Source organism: Archocentrus centrarchus, chromosome 19 (genome assembly GCF_007364275.1).
Source record: "Archocentrus centrarchus isolate MPI-CPG fArcCen1 chromosome 19, fArcCen1, whole genome shotgun sequence".
NCBI classification, from domain to species: Eukaryota; Metazoa; Chordata; class Actinopteri; order Cichliformes; family Cichlidae; genus Archocentrus; species Archocentrus centrarchus.
The window spans coordinates 12,069,384-12,090,438 of NC_044364.1; the positions used below are offsets into that span (position 1 = coordinate 12,069,384).

Below are 21,055 nucleotides of genomic sequence, written 5' to 3' on the forward strand. Positions count from 1 at the left end.
AAATTTAATATAGGAGAGGAAATTACAGCGTAACTAACAACACAATAATATCACAATATGTTGCTCACATTGCACAGATACATCACAATGCCTGTCTCAGCGTATCACTTTAAGCACGCATGTAGCAGCAGTATCTTGTAACATGTAAAAATTTTCATTTTTTTGGATATAAAACATAATTTTATCTTATTCAAATGAATTTTTTAAACAAAATTAAGACAAATTCTTTGCTTAAAGCCACAATGCCATATGCTGCAACCAATAAACTGATTTGAACAGAGGCTGCTTTCGTGTTCAGTTCAGTTTAATGTTTAATATGAGAGTTTAAATGTTTAATAGGAGACAGCAAGGGTCTTGACTGTGGACAGTGTACCTGCAGGCAACACAAGGCATGTGTAGCATATCATAATACACAAAGCCTTTCAGAGGGTTTTACATGATGCATTTATAGATTCTAAAGTGGGAAGAACAGCATAAAAACATTAAAATGCAAATCAAAGGAACAACACGGTTAGGACTGTTGTTCATCTCTTACTTGATTAGGAAACATGGAGCGGGTTTACTTCAAGGCACAGTTGATTTGATTGCAGTGGAGATCCAACTAAAGGAGGTCTCTTAAAGCATGTTTGAAAAATTAACATGAGATAAAATTATCAGAGCGATGCAGTCAATGAATTCATGGGGACTTTTTTTTTTTTTTTTTTTAATTCAGACAGCAGACAATGATTCAGCAGGTCAAAAAAGCTTGTGCATAGTTGTGTTTTCCACTAGATGGCACTGTTGTCTCTCCTTATTTCACTGAGGGGTTTTGCAGGCTGCTCCAGAAATATGATCCCTGTTTCATAAACAGCTGTTTTATCTAATAAAAACAATTCTCCAAAAGAAAACACACGCTCCAGCTATTCACAGACACCCAGAGGTCCACTTATATGAAGAAATATTATACCCACAAAACAGTTTATAGGCTAGAAAGCTCTATGAATATCAAGAAGAAGAATATATCCAAGCCAATACGGTAAAAATGAGCACAACATTTATCAAAAGGAAATATTCTGCCATATTAAAAGTACTAAGGATACTATGCTAAATTGCCTAGTGTTTAAGTGCAATTTGCTTTAGTGTAACTGTGGCAAATAAAAACAACATAAATCTAGTAATAATTGTGTCTATAATATATCTATTTGTATGGGCAATGGCAGCTGTGGTTATATAAATTTTAATAGTATCCAGACATCACAAAATTCATGTGAAGTTGTCAAATTACCCATGCATTCTACATGATTAAATTGACTTACTTATCTTCAGCTTCATTTTCAATGTGTTGGCAAAAATAGAAGAAAACCCATTGCTTTCCATAGATGAGAGTTTCTGGTCAACACTAACCCAAAGCATACACAGCTTCCATGCTTCTATTTTCATGCTCCTGATTAACACCCACGCAGTTCACATTTCTGGCGCCAACATAAGCTGTGTTTTCCGACATATTTTTTGCCACATCGGTGGGCATTTGGAACACAGCGAGCATGCAGATGGACAGTGAAGAAGCTGATTGTGCAACAGAGGGGTTTAAGAAGTTCATGCTCATGCTTTGTGTTCATTTCTGACAGAAAATCATGTCATAGCTGGAATCAACTGAAACCAGAATGAACTAAACCAACCACAGGCCGCTGACCTAGAGGCAGCCTACAACCAGCTTCTGATGGCCACTTATTGAACCTACCGTGGTTCATTATTCAGTGCTATAAAAATCAGTTTTACATTTAGTATTTTCACACGATGTCTGATGCAGTAAAAGGTAATCAGTGGAGACCCATGCAGAACTCTTCTATAGCTAGAGCTCAGTCAAACTCTTTGATAGCATACATTTGTATACGAGTAATTTATTTTTATGATCAACAAAATTACTCTCTTGGGCCTTTAACGAGACATTAATCTTTATATCATGAAGTGAATGATGCAGAAATTGGCCTATGGACCCGGTAATTGGTTAATGTTGATCTTGTGATATACATTATATCAGTTCCATGCTAATAAATCTCAACCTGCAGGTGTTCTCATACTACAAGAGCTTGAGTATTCTTGGGGGACATGTCACGTGAATGATGACCCTGGGGGGGGAAATGCTGAAAGGGAGCTTCTGCAAAGTAATATAGAGTCCTCCCATGAATTAGCAAATAACTTCAGAGCTTACGCTTCTTCCAGTTGCTGTACAGATATTTGATTTGGTTAAGTATAGCAAATCATATGCAGGCAACAACACTACCTACTGGAAAACAGTGAAGGGCCCGCTTCCAGTGGTCACTAGTGACATAAAACCACAATTGTGCATCATCCTGTGCACTGTAACTTCACAACCAGAAGGTCCTGGGTTCAAATACACTGTCTGGCTGGGTCCTCTGCGCAGAATTTGCATGTGCTCTACGTTCCACATGCAGAAGAGCAACAAGTACGTTAGGTTAACTGGTGATTCTAAATTGGCCGAAAGTGTGAATGTGGACATGAATGGTTGTCTGTCTCCTTATAAGCTGAGTTAGGCTACAACCACCCCACAACCCAAAGGGTTAAGAATCCAAATAGTCATTAAATGATCCTTTGACTTTTAACATAGGAAGATTTTACTGACACCTGATATATACACAACACTGTGTAAGCAAATATCTAGTTAATAATTAGCACTGCCTCATGTGGTGCCGGTATATGATTATATATTTTTTCTAATAGCAAAAGTGCATTTACACGACACCATCCAATAATCTGCACACACTTCATAGATGAGGAGAAATTATAATATGAAGTATATTGGATATAAAGCAAACTCCCCCATTAAAAATCTCTGTTGGCACAGTGTGGGAGCAAGTCGAAGTTGCGTTTGACAGTTTCATTATTATGTGTTTCTTAAATTTGCAACTTTATTATTAATAACAAATTATATACAAGTCAACTTTCCTAGTGTCTGCCTTGTACTTAAACTAGGAAATGCTGATTAACCTGGTGATGGAAATACATATCAAAAGTGAAATTGTACTTTTTCCAAATAAACAGACTGATGTCAGTACAAAAGTAAAATTAATCTGATTCGGATCAAGAACACTGTCCCAGATAATTGCCTGAAATATTATCTAAGTTTAAAATACCTTTGCCAAAAGCAATTTCTGGAACTGGCTTTAACCACCAAGACTAACTGTCGTCACACTTAAATGTTTCCATTTCCAAACATTTACCAGCAGGCTGACTAATAATGCTTCCTCTTTGCCAGGTGAATAACTGCCAGGCATCAGGGAGCAACACAGGGAATGAAAATTCTCACCATGATGTGACTAAAATATTTAAGGCCCATCCAAACTGGATTTAAGACAATGTAATAATTTTAAGGTTCCAATATTAGTAAGTGTGTACAACTGCAATTCCAAACAAAAGTTCTGATTCTGTCTAAAATATAAATGAAAACTAAATGCAATGATTTGCAAGTCTCATAATCCCATATTTTATTCATAGTGGAATGTAGAAAACATATCAAATGTTTAATCTGACACATTTTACTATTTCATAAAAAATATTAGCTCATTTTAAATTTGATGGGAGAAACACATCTCAAAAAAGTTGGGACAGGGTCAACTAAAGGCTGAAACAGCTGGAAGAATATTTTGCAACTAATTAGGTTAACTGGCAACAAGTCAGTAACATGACTGGGTGTAAAAAGTGCATCTTATAGAGGCAGAGTTTCTCAGAGGTAAAGATCGGCAGCGGTTCAGCAATCTGCAAAAACTGGTCTACAAATAGTGAAACAATTTCAGAATAATGTTTGTCAAATTCAATTCAATTTTATTTATTTATATAGCACCAATCACAACAAACAGTCATCTCAAGGTGCTTTATAATTGTAAGGTAAAGACCCTACAGTAATTACAGAGAAAACCCACTAGTCAAAATGACCCCCTATGAGCAAGCACTTGATGACAGTGGGAAGGAAAAACTCCCCTTTAACAGGAAGAGACCTCCGGCAGAACCAGGTTCAGGGTGGGGCAGTCATCTGCTGCAACCTGTTGGGGCATTATGAAGACTCTGAATGAATCACATCATCTACAGTACATAATACCATCAAAAATTTCTGAGAATCTGAAGAAATCTGTGTGCAAGGGACTAGGCTGAAAATGTATTTATTTTTCAGGGAAGGCCTTGCATATTTTAGCAAGACAATGCTAAATCACATACTGCATCTATTAAAACAGCATGGTTTCATACTAAAAGAGTCTGGGTGCTGAACTGGCCTGCTTGCAGTCAAGCCGTTTCACCGATCGAAAACATTTGGTGCATCCTAAAATGAAATATACAGCAAAGACAACCCAGGCCTGAGCAGCTATGTAGAATCCTATATCAGACACAAATGACAATATCCCTGTCCTAAAAATCCAGCAACTGGTCTGGTCTTCCCAGACCTTACCAGATGCTATACAGTGGTAAACATGGCCACGTATAAACTTTTTTTTAGATATGTTGCTGCCATCACATTCAAAATCCCCTTCAGTTGTTTTATAGTTGTAAATTTTCTCAGGTTAAGCATTTGATATGTTTTCTGTGTTCTATTGTGAATAAAATATGGGTTGTTGAGAGTTGCAAATCATTGCATTTGTTTGTTTGTTTCATGCAGCTTAACAAATATTTTGAAAGTTTTGAAAGGACACTCTGGCTTAACCTGCCTACAAACAGCTGATTGATTAATCAATTTGCTTACAAACTCACTGTCATACTCTTTGCCTCTACGTGTGCTCTTAGTTGACTTTATAACAGTGATAATACTTTTTTTCTGTTTCACATTACAGAAAGATTGCAGTAGATGCACAGAATGATTACTATCAGAGCATTCATTATTTCAGAAATCACTGCCTGTCATTTATTACAAACATTACGAACCATGCAATACAGATTTGGTAAAGTTTCTTCATTCTAAATCAGAACAGTTAGTCATAGAAAAAAAATGTCTTCACTCTTTGCATGCTTAGAAAGTCTTGTGAAATCCCTTTATGAACTGATATATTTCCCTTTAATGAGGGTTGCATTTACTTTTTCATTCCGCATTTACAGACTATCCATCCAAAAAGTCAGAAAATACAGCGGCATAGTAAGTTAAAAACTATATTTATCCTCAGCGTCAGTAGTACACCCCGGCAGAGTAGTTGCAGCAATTCTCACCTCCATGAGCTGCATTATGTTGCAGACACATCTTTTGAAATGGGTAATGTGTGTTGGATCATTTCTACTTTAAATGTTATTCTAAACTGGCTGCACTGGATCAACACAACAACTGTTTTCATAGATCTGAATGAATGCAAAGCATATTGCAAGGAAGCAAAAATTATTGTGAAATAACAAAAATATGTATCTACAAGAGACAGTTGAATGCCTCTCTGCTGTTCCACATTTTCTACAAGATAAATAATCCTGCAAAGATGTCATAACTGCACTTCTCCTCTTATTCTTTAGCCAGTTTGTACACATTTTACACATTTATTTTGCTTGGGGGGAAGAAAATGACCCAAGGTAAATTAAAGAGAATAAAGAGGATAATAAATAAACGGAAGGTGTTCTGGAATCTGAGTGTATTTTGACAGCTGTATGACTTGTTATATTAAAAAAATAAATAAATAAATTATCAGTGCATGAGTTCCCTCAGAAAAATGCTGAGCAGAGGTGATAAACCATCCAGCTCTTGATGCATCCTGCTTTTTTGATCAGTGCAGTTTGTAGATTACACCTGTACTCATATGGCATTTGCTGTGTAAAGTCAGACTCTTAGGGGTTTTTTTTTTTCCCTTTAGGGTTAATGTTTTATTTCTCCTGATGTTAGCAGAGGTGGTCATACTTTAGGCAAGGCTGCTTACTTCCACCATCAGTTCTTTGAGTTTTCTGCAGAAATGCCTTTGAGCATGGCACAACATCAGACGTCCTGTACATAGCATATCTTTCTACATAACATTATAATTCTGTAATATACTGTCATTATTAGTGGCAGGAGGGGGCAGAATTTGTGGAAAAGGTGCAAGGACTGCCAAGTAAATTCTTGAACACAACCATCTCATTTTACCCATTCTCTAAATCTGATGGCTTTTTTTTTTTTCAGTGCACAAAAACAAACTTTGATAGAAAAAGTTTTGTCAGCAGCTATCACAATTTATACAGTAACTGCAATTTCAGATAAAGAAGCAATATTTTTTTCTGCTCAATTCCACTTACCCTTGGTGCTGTTTAATTTGAGCGATTCAAATACTTTGAAACTTTTCAACGCTCTTCAGAGAAAAAAAAGATGTAGTCTCCTCAGTCTTTCTGACTGAAGTGCGTAAACTATGGTTTCTATACATACTAAAAAGCTGGGGGGGGCTTCCTTCAGTAATATCCAAACACTTAAAAATCACTGCAATTTGGCTGTTCATGAAAGATTTATTTCAAACCTATTCGGTTTTAGTGTCGTGCCTGGCCCTGCAGGTTACATAAATATATAATAAGATATTACAAATGTTGATCTTCTGCGAGGTTAATAAATGAACTCCATCCAGCTGAAACGCTCTTACACGTCTTTTACACGTGTAACCTGTTCGCTGCTGGCCATCCATTTGTTGCGACTGCCTTAGCAGCTTGATGTAAATGGAGGGTGTTAATGGCTTTATTAAGGTTATTGGGCGCACAGCTGTATGACGTCACGCCCTCACGCGCTGCATCTCGAGTGTCTGCGTTTTCCATCGGAGAGGAGGACAGAGCAGATCAAACGGCGCTATTTTGTCTTTGCACTAATAAGTCCCTTCAGTTAAACGGAATATATTTTTTTTTTCTTTTTAAATTAAATGGATGTAGAATAAAACACACGGACTGCTCAAAATAAAATAATCTATTTTATGAAGTTGGACTGGTTGTTTTAGGGTTTTACTGTGATTTCCAATGACTCTTTCCCGGGCCCTGTAAAGTTTTCCTCCTCAAACCCGCAGACTGCGTCGGACTAAGCAAGCGGGCAGATAAACAGGAGTTGATGTGAGCAGCAGGGTGAAGTGGAGATGGCCCGTCAGCGCGCTTCTTTACGTCTTACTTGCTTTTTGAATCGTCCTAAAGTCCGGCAGGTTCGCACGGTTTGGTTTTAGCTGCTGGACTCCGGTGGAGAGCTGGGATTGTCACTGCTGGATCTACAGAATGCTTCGTCTTTTTGGCTCACTTACTGCCCAACCAGAGGAAAAGTGGATGTGTTTTACAAGTTCTCGTGTCATTTTCTTTTAATCCCCGAAACATCTCGTAAAAATCTTCTAAAGCGCAATGATTTTAACAACTTTTGTCATTATATTGTCCTTTCTGGGTAAGTGCCACATTCATCTGTTGAATTCCTGTATTGTTCAGGCTATAATATAAACATAAATATGCACTTTAAAACGCCATGTGCTCCTTTGCAGTTCATTTAAATAAATTGAACAAACGGAAGGGTACTGACAGGTAATAGGTTTGATGAATAAGGCGCGTCCTTCGCCAAAGGGCAAAACAGTAGTTAATAATTTAATTGATTTGTTCTGATTGCTGGGACACGATCGTGAGCCTTTGGGGTTCATAGCTTTTCTGGTGCTCATTGCATATTTGCGTGTCAGTAACAATGTATAAGTGTATTTCGGAAACAATACATTAAAAGTAGACTCCAGTTAAACAGCGTTTGCAGACAGATGTCTAAGTTGTGCGTAATACAATATCAGTAAAGTAGTTTACGCGGACTCCACAAATCGTTCTCACTCACTGTTTCTTACTCCCAGATTCTGTGTTCGCCCTAAAGGGTGACAGCAGCTCAGCCTCCCGAGCCGTCCGACTGGACTGCGTAAAGGCCAGTGAACAATGTCTAAAGGAGTACTCCTGCAGCCCCAAGTACCGGACAATGAGGCAGTGTGTGGCGGGGAGGGAGAGCAACTTCAGCGCGGTCCACGGTCCCGAGGCGCAGGGCGAATGCCGCAGCGCTATAGATGCCATGAAGCAGAGCCCCCTTTACAACTGTCGGTGCAGAAGAGGCATGAAGAAGGAGAAGAACTGTTTGCGGATATTTTGGAGCATATATCAGAGTTTACAGGGTAATTCAAATGAATGAATCACTGATTTCATGGGTTTATGGTAGAGGAAGAAACATGAATAACGACTGCTGAAGTAAAAGCACCAATAAACACACTCTTACAAGTTTTTACTGAGCATATAAACGTATTTATTTAAAGGCACAGGAATATAATGTATTTATATATATCGCATCAAAGTTTAGCAGTCTACGCATCTCTTTATGACTTCAAGCAGGTATCATTTTCTGACCGATTCAGACAGAGCATATCTGTAATACCACAGTGCAGTTACAGTACTGTATGATCATGATAAATGCAAACCTAAGGTCAAATTGTTTCATTAAATCACAAATTAATATCTGCATCATCATGAAAATTTAACAGGGAATATCTATTTGATATTGTGCTGTTAAAGAACACTGGACAGCACTGGACCCACACCAACTATACTATGTTTTCTTTTTGCCATGCAGGTAATGATTTGCTGGAATACTCTCCATATGAACCAGTCAATAGCCGGCTCTCGGATATCTTCCGCCTGGCTCCCATCATAGCTGGTAAGAAGCAGTTTTTGCATTCCTAAGGTTTCAGTTTGGACATTGTGTAGTGTTAAGTCACGGCCATTATTTCTCAGTTGTTCTTTAAACTCAGCTTAAGTCACCACGTCACTGCCACAAATCTGTCACTATTTGACAACCACTTTTTGCTATTGCTGTCTGGCTTCAGGCAGCAGCTTTCAACGCCCATTATCCATCACAAAAGCTTTTATCTGCCACTGTGACCCACCATACACAGAGCAGAGTAATTTAGTGTATTTCACTCTCAACCCTCAGAGCGATGATGAGGGGGTCTGCATGTTATTCCACTGTCACAGTATAACACTGGAAGTAGCATTTATGTGCTAGTTTTGAATTAATCATCCTTTTAGCGTAGAGCCTGTTTTGTCTGAGCTGCAGGAGCCTCTGAGCGCTGAATGCCTGGTTTGAAAAGAGTAAGAGAAAAGCAAAACAGGACTGATTTGCTGTTGTAAAGGTAAATGCCATATATGCCCTCAAATGTCAAAAGAGTGCAGGTGGACCAGGGAGTGTACACCTAGGTGGGCCCAAATTTAGATCTGCAGAGATCCCATAAACACATTCACAGTGAGGCAATTAACCATCTGTGTGCATTCAATAGCACTGATAGAACAAGAGCTCTCTCTCTCTCTCTCTCTGTGTTTGTGTGTGTGTGTGTGTGTGAGAGAGTGAACTCTCTGGCACGCCTCAATATTGGGCTTCTGGCAGCAGGAGGGTGTCTATTGCACTGGCCAGCTACCATTTCATTGCAAAAAAAAAAAAAAAAAAAGTGGTCATTTGATTCTCTTTCTCCCTCCATGTCTCACTCTCTCTCTTGCTATGATTGAATCCACTTGGCATATCACAGTGGCGCTGCTCCACAGATGATGGCATAACCGTATTTCAACGATGAGAAGAAGAAAACATTACTTTAATTGACATTTCTCACCTGCACTGGAATAATAGAAATATACTGAAGAGATACTGTACGTATGGCAATGAGAAACCGTGATGAATTGAAAGAAAATTGAATTTGCAAAAGGGATAAAGCCTCCACAACAACAAAGTAAGATTTATTAAAGGTCAAGAAAAAAGAAAAAAAAAATCAGCTTGAAATATTCATGCAAAATCATGTGCTTAATGCAGATTCCATGAGACAGCAGATACACCAAAAAGTCCAAAGAATCCTACTGAATAAATGGAAAAAAATCTAAATCAAGATATACTTAAAAAATATATATACTTTTATTAAAGTAGGCAAGTTAGAATACGGAGTTCTGGCAGACTTACTTGTCATTATTAAGCTATTATAAGAAATAATGTAGATTACCTAGACAATGTGAGCAAGATCAATCAGGAAGTAGAGACGGCACTGAGGAGCCATTATAATGTAAGCAGCCATAGTCTCTAAAAATAAATAAATCAATCACACGGTGGTCTAGATATCAGGAATCCATTTGCCATAAGTGACCTCATTCCTGCCTGCAACTAAGCCAGGCCTCAGGCAATCAAAAGGGTAAAATGATGCACATGTGAGCCAAGATTGAATGATGCGTACTGTATCCCCCGGGTCAACTGTGAAGGTATCATACTCACCATTCTGACTGGTATACCACCCAAATAAATATTTGACTCGACTTGCAGTTTTAAAATCAGTACAGGAAGAAGATTGACAGAAATGCTGCCTTTTTATTGCATAAATCCCAAAGTTTGGAGTTAAAAGTGATTGGACAGAAACATACAAAGAAAGTAACTGGTATAGCTCTCCTCAGCCTCTATTGCAGTCAACTTCAGCATGTTTGTTGAGATGTTGCCCTGCCCTCAGTCAACACGTGGAATAGAGCTCAGTGAAACTGAGATTGGTTGATCTACTTGGTCAGTGAAGAATATTCCTCCTCTTCACCCCGGCATAGCTCTTTTGAAATTTCTGGCCAAATTTTTTATGATCGCTGATCTGTTGCATGATAAAATGGTGTCCAATGCTTTTTTTTTTTTTTTTTTTTTTTTTAAACACACTTTTGGCTAATTCTAAAGCACAGAGAATGCTCCCATAAGCATCTTCTGCCATCCTTTTAATTTACTCAGCAGTGAAATCATTAAAAAAAGCCAGCACATCAGTCAGTCCATAAAACATTGTTCCCAAACTAGTTAGAAGTAGTGATATATTGTTAATAGCTTTGAAAACTCTTTTTGTGGTGAATCCTTTTATGTTAATCTGAAGTCTTATCTTGATCATTGACAAACATGTACACCCATATCTTTGAGTGCATTTGTGGATTTGCACTTTTGTCCACAAACTAAGTGATTAGTAATGAAATGTTTACTTACTTATGGATGAATATACGAAACAGTTTCCTCAACTGGTAGTTGGATAGATTATCTGTCATGTCGAGCAGTGTGGCAGGCAGGGATGGGCCCAAACACAGTACTCAGGGAAAAACATCTGGGGAGAACAGGTGAACACAATCACACTAACAAGACTGGGGAAAGCAAAACTGAACACACTGCAGAAGAAACAAGACACTACCAAAATAAAACAGGAAGTGGCTAAACACGAGGACCACGTCAACGTTACACAAGGACAGAGGATAACCTCTAAGCACAGTAAGACCCCTACAGAACCTGACCCACAAACTAATGCCCAACTAAACAATAAATCAGAAACCCAAACTAAGAACCAAACTAGGAAGCACAAAATACACTTAACAAGATATCAAAGAACAACAAAAAACAAAGCACTGCACAAACAGCCCAGGACCATGACATTAACAATCAGAAGTCAGTTGATAAAATTGTTAAATAGTAATAAAATGTAGAGGGTGTCCCATACACTAATGGAATTCAGAATTAAATTGCTCAAAATAATAACTTCACTTAAACCTGTAACATTTTAAAATCCAGTTATAAAATTAAGCTTTATGTTACAGTTAATGGTGTCAGTTGCGAGCTAAAATACTTCCAAAAATAACATAGATGTCCAGGTCTGATCTTTGCCATGTTCATCTTTTTAATTTACCTTGAGAATGTTTGTCATTACTTTAGCAGTATTTCCTCACAAAGTAAAAGTTACTTAACACAAAAATATCTATCACCCATCAAGGAAATACACTGAATTCATAAGATGCAGGACAGTATGATTGTGGCATTGTATTTTTTGCACCAACAAGGTAATTCCCAAACAGCTATTAGATGAAAACTTGCATCTTGGCATGGTGTACAGTGTGTCCTTAAAAAAATGGAGGAAACTGGGCAAGTCAAGGAGAAAAGAAGTGGTAGGTCTAAAAAATTATTCTTTACCATTCTTAAGGAAGGGAAGCAGGGAGAAAAGGCTGTGTTATGCCAAATTACACAAGGACTGGATTAAAAATCAGTGGGAGCAATTCTTATGGAGTGATGAATCCAAATTTGCCATTTTTGGTTCAAGTCGTCAATTTGTACAGGGGAGGTACAACAGTGAGTGTGTGCAGCCATTCGTAAAACATGGTAGAGGCTCTGTCATGGTTTGGGGCTGCATTTTAGCCAGTGGTGTTGGGGATCTTGTCAAAATTTATGGAATTATGAATGCAGAAAAGCTCAGAGAGATTTTGATCCTCAATGCAATACCATCTGGAAAGTGTGTAAAGTGGCAACAGCTTCATTTTTCAGCATGACAAGGATCCCAAACACACTGCTAACTGTGTTCCTGCATTAAAAAAAAAACACGCACACCCAATGGAACAATTAGATTGAATTTCAACATTATTGGAGCAGTGTGGGATCATCTTATAACAGAGTATGGCACAAAAGGAAGAAGAGTTTTGCTTTGGAATGTCCTTCAAGAAGCCTGGAGAACTATTCCTGAGGACTTCATGGCAATTAATCCAGAATTTGCTGAGATAAGCATATAGAAGTTTAGATGAACAAATAACACAGAGAACATTCATAACACAAAGTCAAGACAATTACTCTACTTTTGAGTACTACCTTTTTTACGTCATTATGGCACCAGCAAAAATATTTTCTTATGACATACTAATAACATTAATTCAAACTGAAAGGCGTGACATCGAGGCCACTAACTAGTTGAATATGGCTGCAAGGAGCAACTGAAATGAAATGCTTCGTCATTTATAAATCAATGAACGTGATCAATCAGTGAGAGTGCTTTTTAGAAATGTAACATAATACTGTTGTGCAGACAGAGGCGATCATGGGGCTATAGCACTGCCCTTAACACACTGCATTTATGTCTATTAAAATCTACAAGGGTATTTCAGGGCATTTGAGGCTGGCAGCAGTGGTATGAGCACTCTTTGCAGTATGGCATACTGAACATAATATTAAGCAATAAATTAAGCAAATTCATTTTCATTTTTTATTAAAATGCTTCCTCTTAAAAAAGAAAGCTGTTCATACCAGTTCTTTATGTTTGTGCACTACTTCTCTGAAATTTGGGAATGTGTCAGTGCAGCCTTTATGCACGCCTCTTGAACTTAATTTCTGTCTAACTTCCATTCACTCAAGGTTTATATGTTGCTACTATAGAACTATTACAAATTTGAACATATGTTTTTCACCCCATTCTTAAGTGATAACTTGCAGAAGTTTTTAAAACCTCCTCGAGCCAGATCCTCAATTTAACACGGAAGCAGTCATTTTCTTAAAGAAAATCTAACTAGTAGTTACTGGCCCTAGAGCTCATCCCAGTATCTTTCCCCTCTCCTCCCAGTCCATCCGCAGATCTCATCAGTAGTCCCACTGAGGATAGAGCCAGTGAAAAAGAGATGAAGCTTGGCGTGATGATTTTGCATTGCAAGAATATCAAGAATAATTCAGTGGGTCTAGTTGCCTGAAGCAACAGATTAATCCTCAGTAGTATTTGTCCTCTGCTGCTGGCCCAGTCTTCCTGTGAACTGTGCATATGTGAGCAAACTTCTCCAGCTGAACATAAGTGTGGCTATCAGCACAAGAAACACTTTAAATCTGCTGACTCTTTTTTGTACAAACCTGCTTTTAGTCATATCAGCAAATCATTGGAAGGCACTTCCTTTCCGCTTTGTTTTTTTTCTGCCCCCTCTGTAACCACAAAAAGCTCAGTTTATTCCAAGTGAATTAAGATAAGGGGTTTGAAATTCACTTATATGTTGAGTAATTACATAGTAAATATTGAACCATATTCAGTGCCATGAAGTAAATCCAAAAAGCTATATTGTTTAGTAAGCACACCATTTAAATGTTGCCTTCTTCATAACAGAAAATGTAAAAGGTAAAAGGCAATGTAAGATGTTGAATAACACCTCTAACATGGTATGTCCCTGTACTACAAACTTATCACATTAATCTCCCATTATTACATGCGTGCATTTGTTAGTTTACTGTGAAAGACAGCTAAATATTTATATTTGCTGAACATAATTTGTAAAATTGAAGCACAACATGAAGTACCTGAAAAACAGCCTAATTGCTTTGCCATGAAGTGCTGAAACTTTAAATTATTGCTACTTCTTCTAATTCATGCCAAGCAAAACTATTTGGTCAGTGACATTCTTGGCATGATTAATATTATCAAACATTAGGTATGTAAACTACAAAAAAACCCAAAAATGCACATACACATGCTGTCATTTACAAACTTACTAACCCACTTCCAGCATTCCTTGCCACTCTGACACATATGAATGTTACTGGGAGAAGCAAAATGGCCTGAAAAGCAGAAATTCCTCAACATGATGAGTGTACGTTATGGCTTAGCCATGATAAGTTGTGTGCAGCAAGCCAAGAGGATTTGCAACCATAAGTGATGCAGGCAATAGCTAATGATGGCTTTGAGATGAGAAAATAAAAGGCTGTAGGTTGCAGGTGACACAAGATAGTGTTTTCAGACAAGCGTGCAGTTATTTTATGTGAGCTTACCGCACCCTGTGCCCACACACAGGAATATGTGCATACACTTTGTCACTAATGTGTGCATTACTGCTGTACAGAAACCCTAATCCACATGCACCTCTAGACAATCTAATGCATTCACAGTGGCATACACGTAAAATCACAGCTTTACATTGACATCTCTGGTAGAACTGCAATTAGTTAGTTGCAACAAGCAAAAAGTCAACCAATAGAAAATCCATTCACAGCTATTGCTATGATCAAATAATTGTTTACCTTTATATTCTCAGATATGAGGATTTGATGCTTCACTTTTTCACACACTTTTTCACATCATGGTTCAGCTGATACCTTTTAATGCATGTAATTGGCAAATCTCAGGTAGGGGTACTCTTTAGGTTGTTTTAGTTTGCCTGCTGTTGCTGCACATCTGCAAGTCCTTATGCAACCCACCCCAGCCACAGCTTGTCATTCTGTAATTGACTTAATCATTGTCATATCTGCTGTCAATGAAGCCATAAACGCATGGTTAAAAGAAAGTACACACTCTGTCAGCTCAAGGCTTTTACATATAAGGACATAATAAAAAGATCATCTGGTCCTTAGCAGGTCTTAAAATGAGGTAAATACAACCTGCGATGAAAAAAAGCACAACATCTTACACAGTGTCTTTATTTATTTAACAAAAACTAAACCACAATGCAGAAGCACTGTGTGAAAAACTAAGTACACCCCTTGATTCAATGTGTCGAACTGCTTTTGGCAACAATAACTTGACATAATTGTTTTCTCTAGGACTTAATCAGTTTCTCGCATCATTGTGGAGGACTTTTTGCCCACTCCTTTTTACAGTAGTGCTTAGTTCATTGAGGTTTATGGTATTCATTTATGAACATAGTATTTTACACAGGCTGAGATCTGGACTTTGACTGGACAATTGCAACACTTTGATTCTTTTTTTTTTCGGCCATTTTGTTGTAGATTTGCTGTTGTGCTTGGGATCATCATCGTTTTGCGTGACCCAGTTTGGGGCCAAGCTTTAGCGGTCAGGCAGATGGCCTCACATTTGACTTTAGCTCATGTCCAAATCCATGACTGCAGGACCTGTGGCTTCAAAACAATCTCAAATCATCACCCCTGACAGTTGGTATGAGGTGTTTGTACTGATATGCCGTTTGGTTTTTGCCAAACATGGCACTTATTCTAATTATACTTTCAAAAACTGTAACCTTTAAAATGCTAACTGCATGTAGAGTCTGAGATGTAGCTCTTGGGTTTGTTTGTTTGTTTGCAGTTTCTATGAGCTTTGCACGGTCTGACCTTGGAGTGAATTTGCTAGGACATCCACTCCTGGGAAGATTGGCAGCTGTGTTGAGTGTTTACACTTGTGAATAATCTTTCTCTCACTGTTGAATGAGGGACTTCATATTATTTGGAAATGGCCTGATAACCCTTCCCAGATTGACAGGGTGCAACAATTGCTTCTCTAAGATCATAGCTGATGTCATTCCTCCTTGGCATTGTGTTAACACACACCTGAATGCTCCAGACCTGCAAACTGCCAAAGCTCCTGCATTTGTAGAGGTGATCAATGTGGCTATAATCAATTAATGATACTTAATCTCTTAATTCCTACAGAAGCAGTAAGATTGTACTGCTACACTTACCGTACTTACTGCACTTAGTTTTTCACACATTGCTTCTCCATTTTTGCAAAAATTTGATTAAACAAATAATGAAACTGTAATTTTCCGTGTGTTGTTCATCTGAGGTATATTTAGCTAATTTAAAACCTGGTGAGGACCAGATGATTTTTTTATGTTTGATAAGTAAACACTTAAACAAAGTGGGGTGTGACAATATGGACAAGAAATGTATATTATCAAAAAAAAAAAAAAGTTGGTGCTGTGGCCTGGCCTTTCACATCTCTTTGAGTGATGTATAAATATTTGCACCTGTATATAAATATTAAAAGAAAAAACACTGGAAACTAAGAGGAAAAGGGGAAAGGAAATGTTCTGTACTATTGTTATCTTGCCATTGTGGACATGACCATTTTTAACTGGTAAAGAACAAAACAACAAAACAGAACAAAAGCAGAAAAGCGGAGGTACACGTCACCCAGGTATCATATCTGACTCACAGCAATCAAGCTCAGATTTTCTCCAATATCCAGCACTGCCAGTGCACCAGAAGTCCAGTCAAATGTACTCTACTTGAAGTAGAAGCTATTATCTTGTGACACAGAATGCCCCCAACAACCTGAAATTTTAAAGGGATGTTCAGCTCTCATAGTAACATATTTATCCATATGCATTACATGAAAATTTGATCATGTGAGTAATGCCTGCAGGCAACCCTGACGGAATGCTATAATCACAATCATTAGGGACTCTGTAGAGATTTTCACTCTCAGCATAACATTTCTATAACTACAGCTCACTCTTTAAATCAATGCACGATAAATGAGCGACTAGAGGATTAAATGAAGGAAAGGAATAATGGCTGCGGTAAAAACTAAGGGGGATTTTGCTAATTGCATGGGTGCATTTAATAAATTGGTCCTGGGTCTGGTCAAGTATTAAGACACTCGTGTGGATTTAGTGATGCTGGCAGAAAGCCTGACAGAAGACTGGATGCCATGAAGGAGAGGCTCTGACCAATGTGGTTAACTTTCTTAAATTACAAAGAAGACACTGAATAGAGAGAGAGGTTAGAAAAGATTAAGTAAATCATTGATACATTATGAAGGACATTGATTTGAAGCATTATCTAGATGGCTGATTTCTTCTTTTGGGCGTCTGAGTCAGTGAATTTTGAGTGAAGTGAAGATACAGTAAAATCAGGCATTAGGCCTTATGGTGACACTGTTATGCATAATTCTGGCTGCACAATGCCTAAAACTACTTGTTATGATCTAGCCTGAAGACATTTAACATTGCCGGCCTTATTTTATTCATAAAATAAGGTGACTCATTTATACTTAGAGACAAAATGACAAATAAAGAGACCCGAAAAATATGAAAGGATTTATAAGAAAAAGCTATGATTAACCAAGTCTTTCAGACAATCAGTTATAACAGAATGGCCACAGAACGATTATGATAGTTAAAATTCATTTTTCAATTTAATAGCAATCGTCATAAATTAAATTATGCACTTGGCAGATGGTTCGATTTAAAAAGTACTATGTTAAAATGTGAAGTGATAAGATTAGAAATCCTGCTACACTCTTTGGGGAATGTCATCATGGAACTGGTCATAAACCTGAAATAGTATTTTTAACTGAGCCTGTTCAGTGAGTTTTACAGTAATCCAAACCTATTTAAGACATACAGCTGGCTGTTGACGGTTGACTTGAGGGACACACTAATTCTCAAAATTGCTATAATCTGTGTCCCTTGGACAAGAGATGATTTTATGTCATACACGGAAAAAAGCGCAACTCAATGATGTTCCTCCTAATGTCCTTGGGATACATTCAGAGAATAAAATAAGCAGATCAAGTAATTTCTTTGCCGAACATTGTTACCCAGGACTGCTTCAGTGAAATGGAAGGCTATAGTGAAGGGACAGCTCTACTGTTTCTGAATGGAATGTGTTTAATGGTAGCATCAATCCAGAAAATTTTGTGTGCTTCATTCCATGTGCAGTCTGCATAGAAATGAGAAATTTGTCTGAATCCATAAAGATATGCCAAAGAAAGGGGACAGCAGAGGTGCGCAAAGCTTTGTGGATTTTCTTGACAGGGAACCTGATGCAGCAAACCTGCATGCATGTTCTCTCTTTTATTTTCTCCTCTGACTGCTGTGTGCTTCAAAGTTTTGACGGACTGAACGATTTAAGGCGGTTAATCACATGTAAATGAACAAAAACAATAACCTGGAACTACCTGATTATTTTTTTTGTCAGTAGCTTGAAAGCACTTTGATAATAAACAGGTGTGTAACCTTACTCAGAATTCATGGTCAGGTATCTCCCTTGGTTTAGGGTCATTTTTCAGAGTATAGTACAGCAGAGAGATTTTAAAAATGCATAAAATAGCAGTGTTAACATTTATTTTGGAAAAATTGAAACATTAAAATATGGCTCACTGGCCATACCTCTCTTGTAACACCTAAGGCATTCAAGCATTGCTGAGGTGTCGACAAGGAAAAAAACATAATAAACAGCTTAAGTCACTCGTGACTGACCTGCACTCTAAAATATGCTATTGATAATAAAATAAACCTAAATGCACCATGTTGATAATTAACTTAACCTTTGAAGGCTGCAGTGTCATTTCAGGACAGTCTAGTTCTTTCCACAGTGTTTGTATATTCCATAGTTTTCACTATAAACACAGCAGACAACACGGCAGAAGGCAGGGACAAACCTATGTAGAGACATTTGTCTGGATGCCGACTTCAGCTGTTCATAAGAGCTCATAGGGCATTTCTCCAGCGCAGATCTATACCATATGTCAAATGCAGTGCAGTAAAAAAGTATTTTCTGATTTCTAAGAAATCACTTACATGTTTCAAAGATAACCTGAGTAAATACAATTGCAGTTTCTAAGAGAATTATTTCATTTATTAAGAGTAAAAAAGGCTATCCAACCTTACCTGGCCCTATGTGAAAAAGTAAGAAGCATCTAAAGAACTGCTGGCCTCATTTACCTCAGTTGATGTTCATGAGTCAACAATAAGAAGGAGACTGTGCAGAAATGGGATCCATGGGAGAGCTCCAAGGCGAAGACCACAACAAAAAAACATCTTAATGTTTGCCAGAAAAACATCCTGATGATCTCCAAAACTTCTGCAAAAATATATCTGTGGACTGACGAGACCAAAAGTTGGAACTTTTTGGAAGGTTTGAGTCCTGTTACATCTAGCCTAAAATTAATAGCATTTCATGAATAGAACATCATGCCTGCAGTCAAAAATGATAGTGGTAGTGTGATGGTCTGCTGCTTCAGGACCTGGATAACCTGCTGTATTGATGGAACCATGAATTATGCTCTTTACCAGAAAATCCTGAAGGAGAATATCCCGCTATCACTTCATGGCCTGAAGCTTCAGCTCACTTAGGACAATGATCCAAAACACACCAGCAAGTCCACCTATGAATCACACAAAAACAGCGAAATGAAGGTTTTGGAGTGGCCCAATCAAAGTCCAGATGTAAATCTGATCGTGATGCTTTGGCATGACCTTAAAGAGCTGTTTGTGCTTTAAAACTCTCCGCAAGGAAGAGTGATCAGGTTAGGGCAATTACTTTTTCACACAGGGCCAGGTAGGTTTGGATAACTTTTTTCCTTAATAAATTAAATTATTTATCATTTAAAAATTGCATTTTGTATTTACTCTGGTTATCTTTGTCTAATATTAAGATTTGTTTGATGATGTGAAACATGTAAGTGTGACACATGCAAAAAACAAAGAAATCAGGAAGGGAAGAATACATTTAGGTTTATTGGAGAAGTGCACGTGATAAAGTTTGGAAAATATACTCCTGAAGCTTCCCGAGCATTTCATTACGTAGAGCATCTCAAAAACTGGATACTTTGGCAGCTGCACAAAGACTTCTGTTTTTCATTTTGTCACCTTTACAGCCCGCCCAAGGGTAGTATAATAATTCTGTTGTCTGAGTTTCGTGTTTAAGGCTACGTGACTGTCCGTCTTTCAAATGTCTTTTGCATCATCCTGTTAGAGGTCAAGGGGTCAGATCCTTGTGTTTGTCTTTTACTGTGGTGGTGGTCTTGCTCAAGGGGAGAAACAAAAGAAGGCTGTATAGCATTTTTTTTTCTTCCTTGTTAGTGGGCCTTTTAACTGGATACGATGTTACTTATAAATTAAGTTTTTATTTTTCTGAAAACATTTCAGTATTTACAATTTATAGAGAAACTCAGAAACAATAATGCAGCAAATACAAAGTGGTGCACAATGGAGCATTCAGCACAGAACAAAGCAGAACTTCATCACAGTCCCATTGATGCTGTATAACCCACTGGCAATGAAAAAATGATCATATCAACACTAATTTTGTCAAGAAATAGAATCACATTTCTGATTTATGCGATGTTGTTTTAGGACATAAAAAACATTGCATAAATGAAGTAATTGTTGAACCTTACTTCATCAGCAACATCATGACTGTCTGTGGTCTCAAATTACTCTAGACACAGGCAAAGTATAAATCCAAAATCAGCTTATGTCAATAAGGGTTCAAAGTGTGACTTTCTTACTCACACACAACTCGGCCAGTTAATTTGTACACACAGATAACCACATTTTAACCCAGGTCCTCAAAAGAAATAACTTTTTCCAAACCATTTTTAAATCCAACAAAGGTCAGCATTTTCCTGGAGGTTAACAGTAATGGAGGTAAAACTGTAACACCTACGACCCAAAAAGCTACAAACAGCCACCGAAGGATCATAGCCCACATCTCTAGTCACTTGTCAGATGTAAGTAATGGGTTTTGTAATATGTGATTAACCCAAAGTTCAAGAATGTATTCAGATTTAATCATAGCTCATTCTGTGGCGCATGAAAGAGTGCAGTGAGCTTCAATTCCACCTCAAAAGGC

The 21,055-nt window shown here is 37.7% G+C and overlaps 1 protein-coding gene across 1 annotated transcript; it reads left to right on the forward strand.

Moving 5' to 3' along the window:
* Positions 1–6,901: 6,901 nt before the first annotated feature.
* On the forward strand, positions 6,902–8,649 carry LOC115798409 (GDNF family receptor alpha-1-like). Its single transcript, XM_030755256.1, has 3 exons — positions 6,902–7,336; positions 7,779–8,087; positions 8,540–8,649. Exons 1-3 carry the CDS (start codon positions 7,297–7,299, stop codon positions 8,647–8,649), a joined length of 459 nt encoding a protein of 152 aa, XP_030611116.1. The 5' UTR covers positions 6,902–7,296.
* Positions 8,650–21,055: the final 12,406 nt, after the last annotated feature.

What these genes read in the sequence shown, in the direction of transcription:
- LOC115798409 (XM_030755256.1), top strand. Translation starts at nt 7,297, where the DNA reads ATGATTTTAACAACTTTTGTCATTATATTGTCCTTTCTGG. An exon ending in CATTATATTGTCCTTTCTGG is followed by an intron (nt 7,337 to 7,778) that starts GTAAGTGCCACA and finishes TCTTACTCCCAG; the next exon opens with ATTCTGTGTTCGCCCTAAAG. An exon ending in CATATATCAGAGTTTACAGG is followed by an intron (nt 8,088 to 8,539) that starts GTAATTCAAATG and finishes TTTGCCATGCAG; the next exon opens with GTAATGATTTGCTGGAATAC.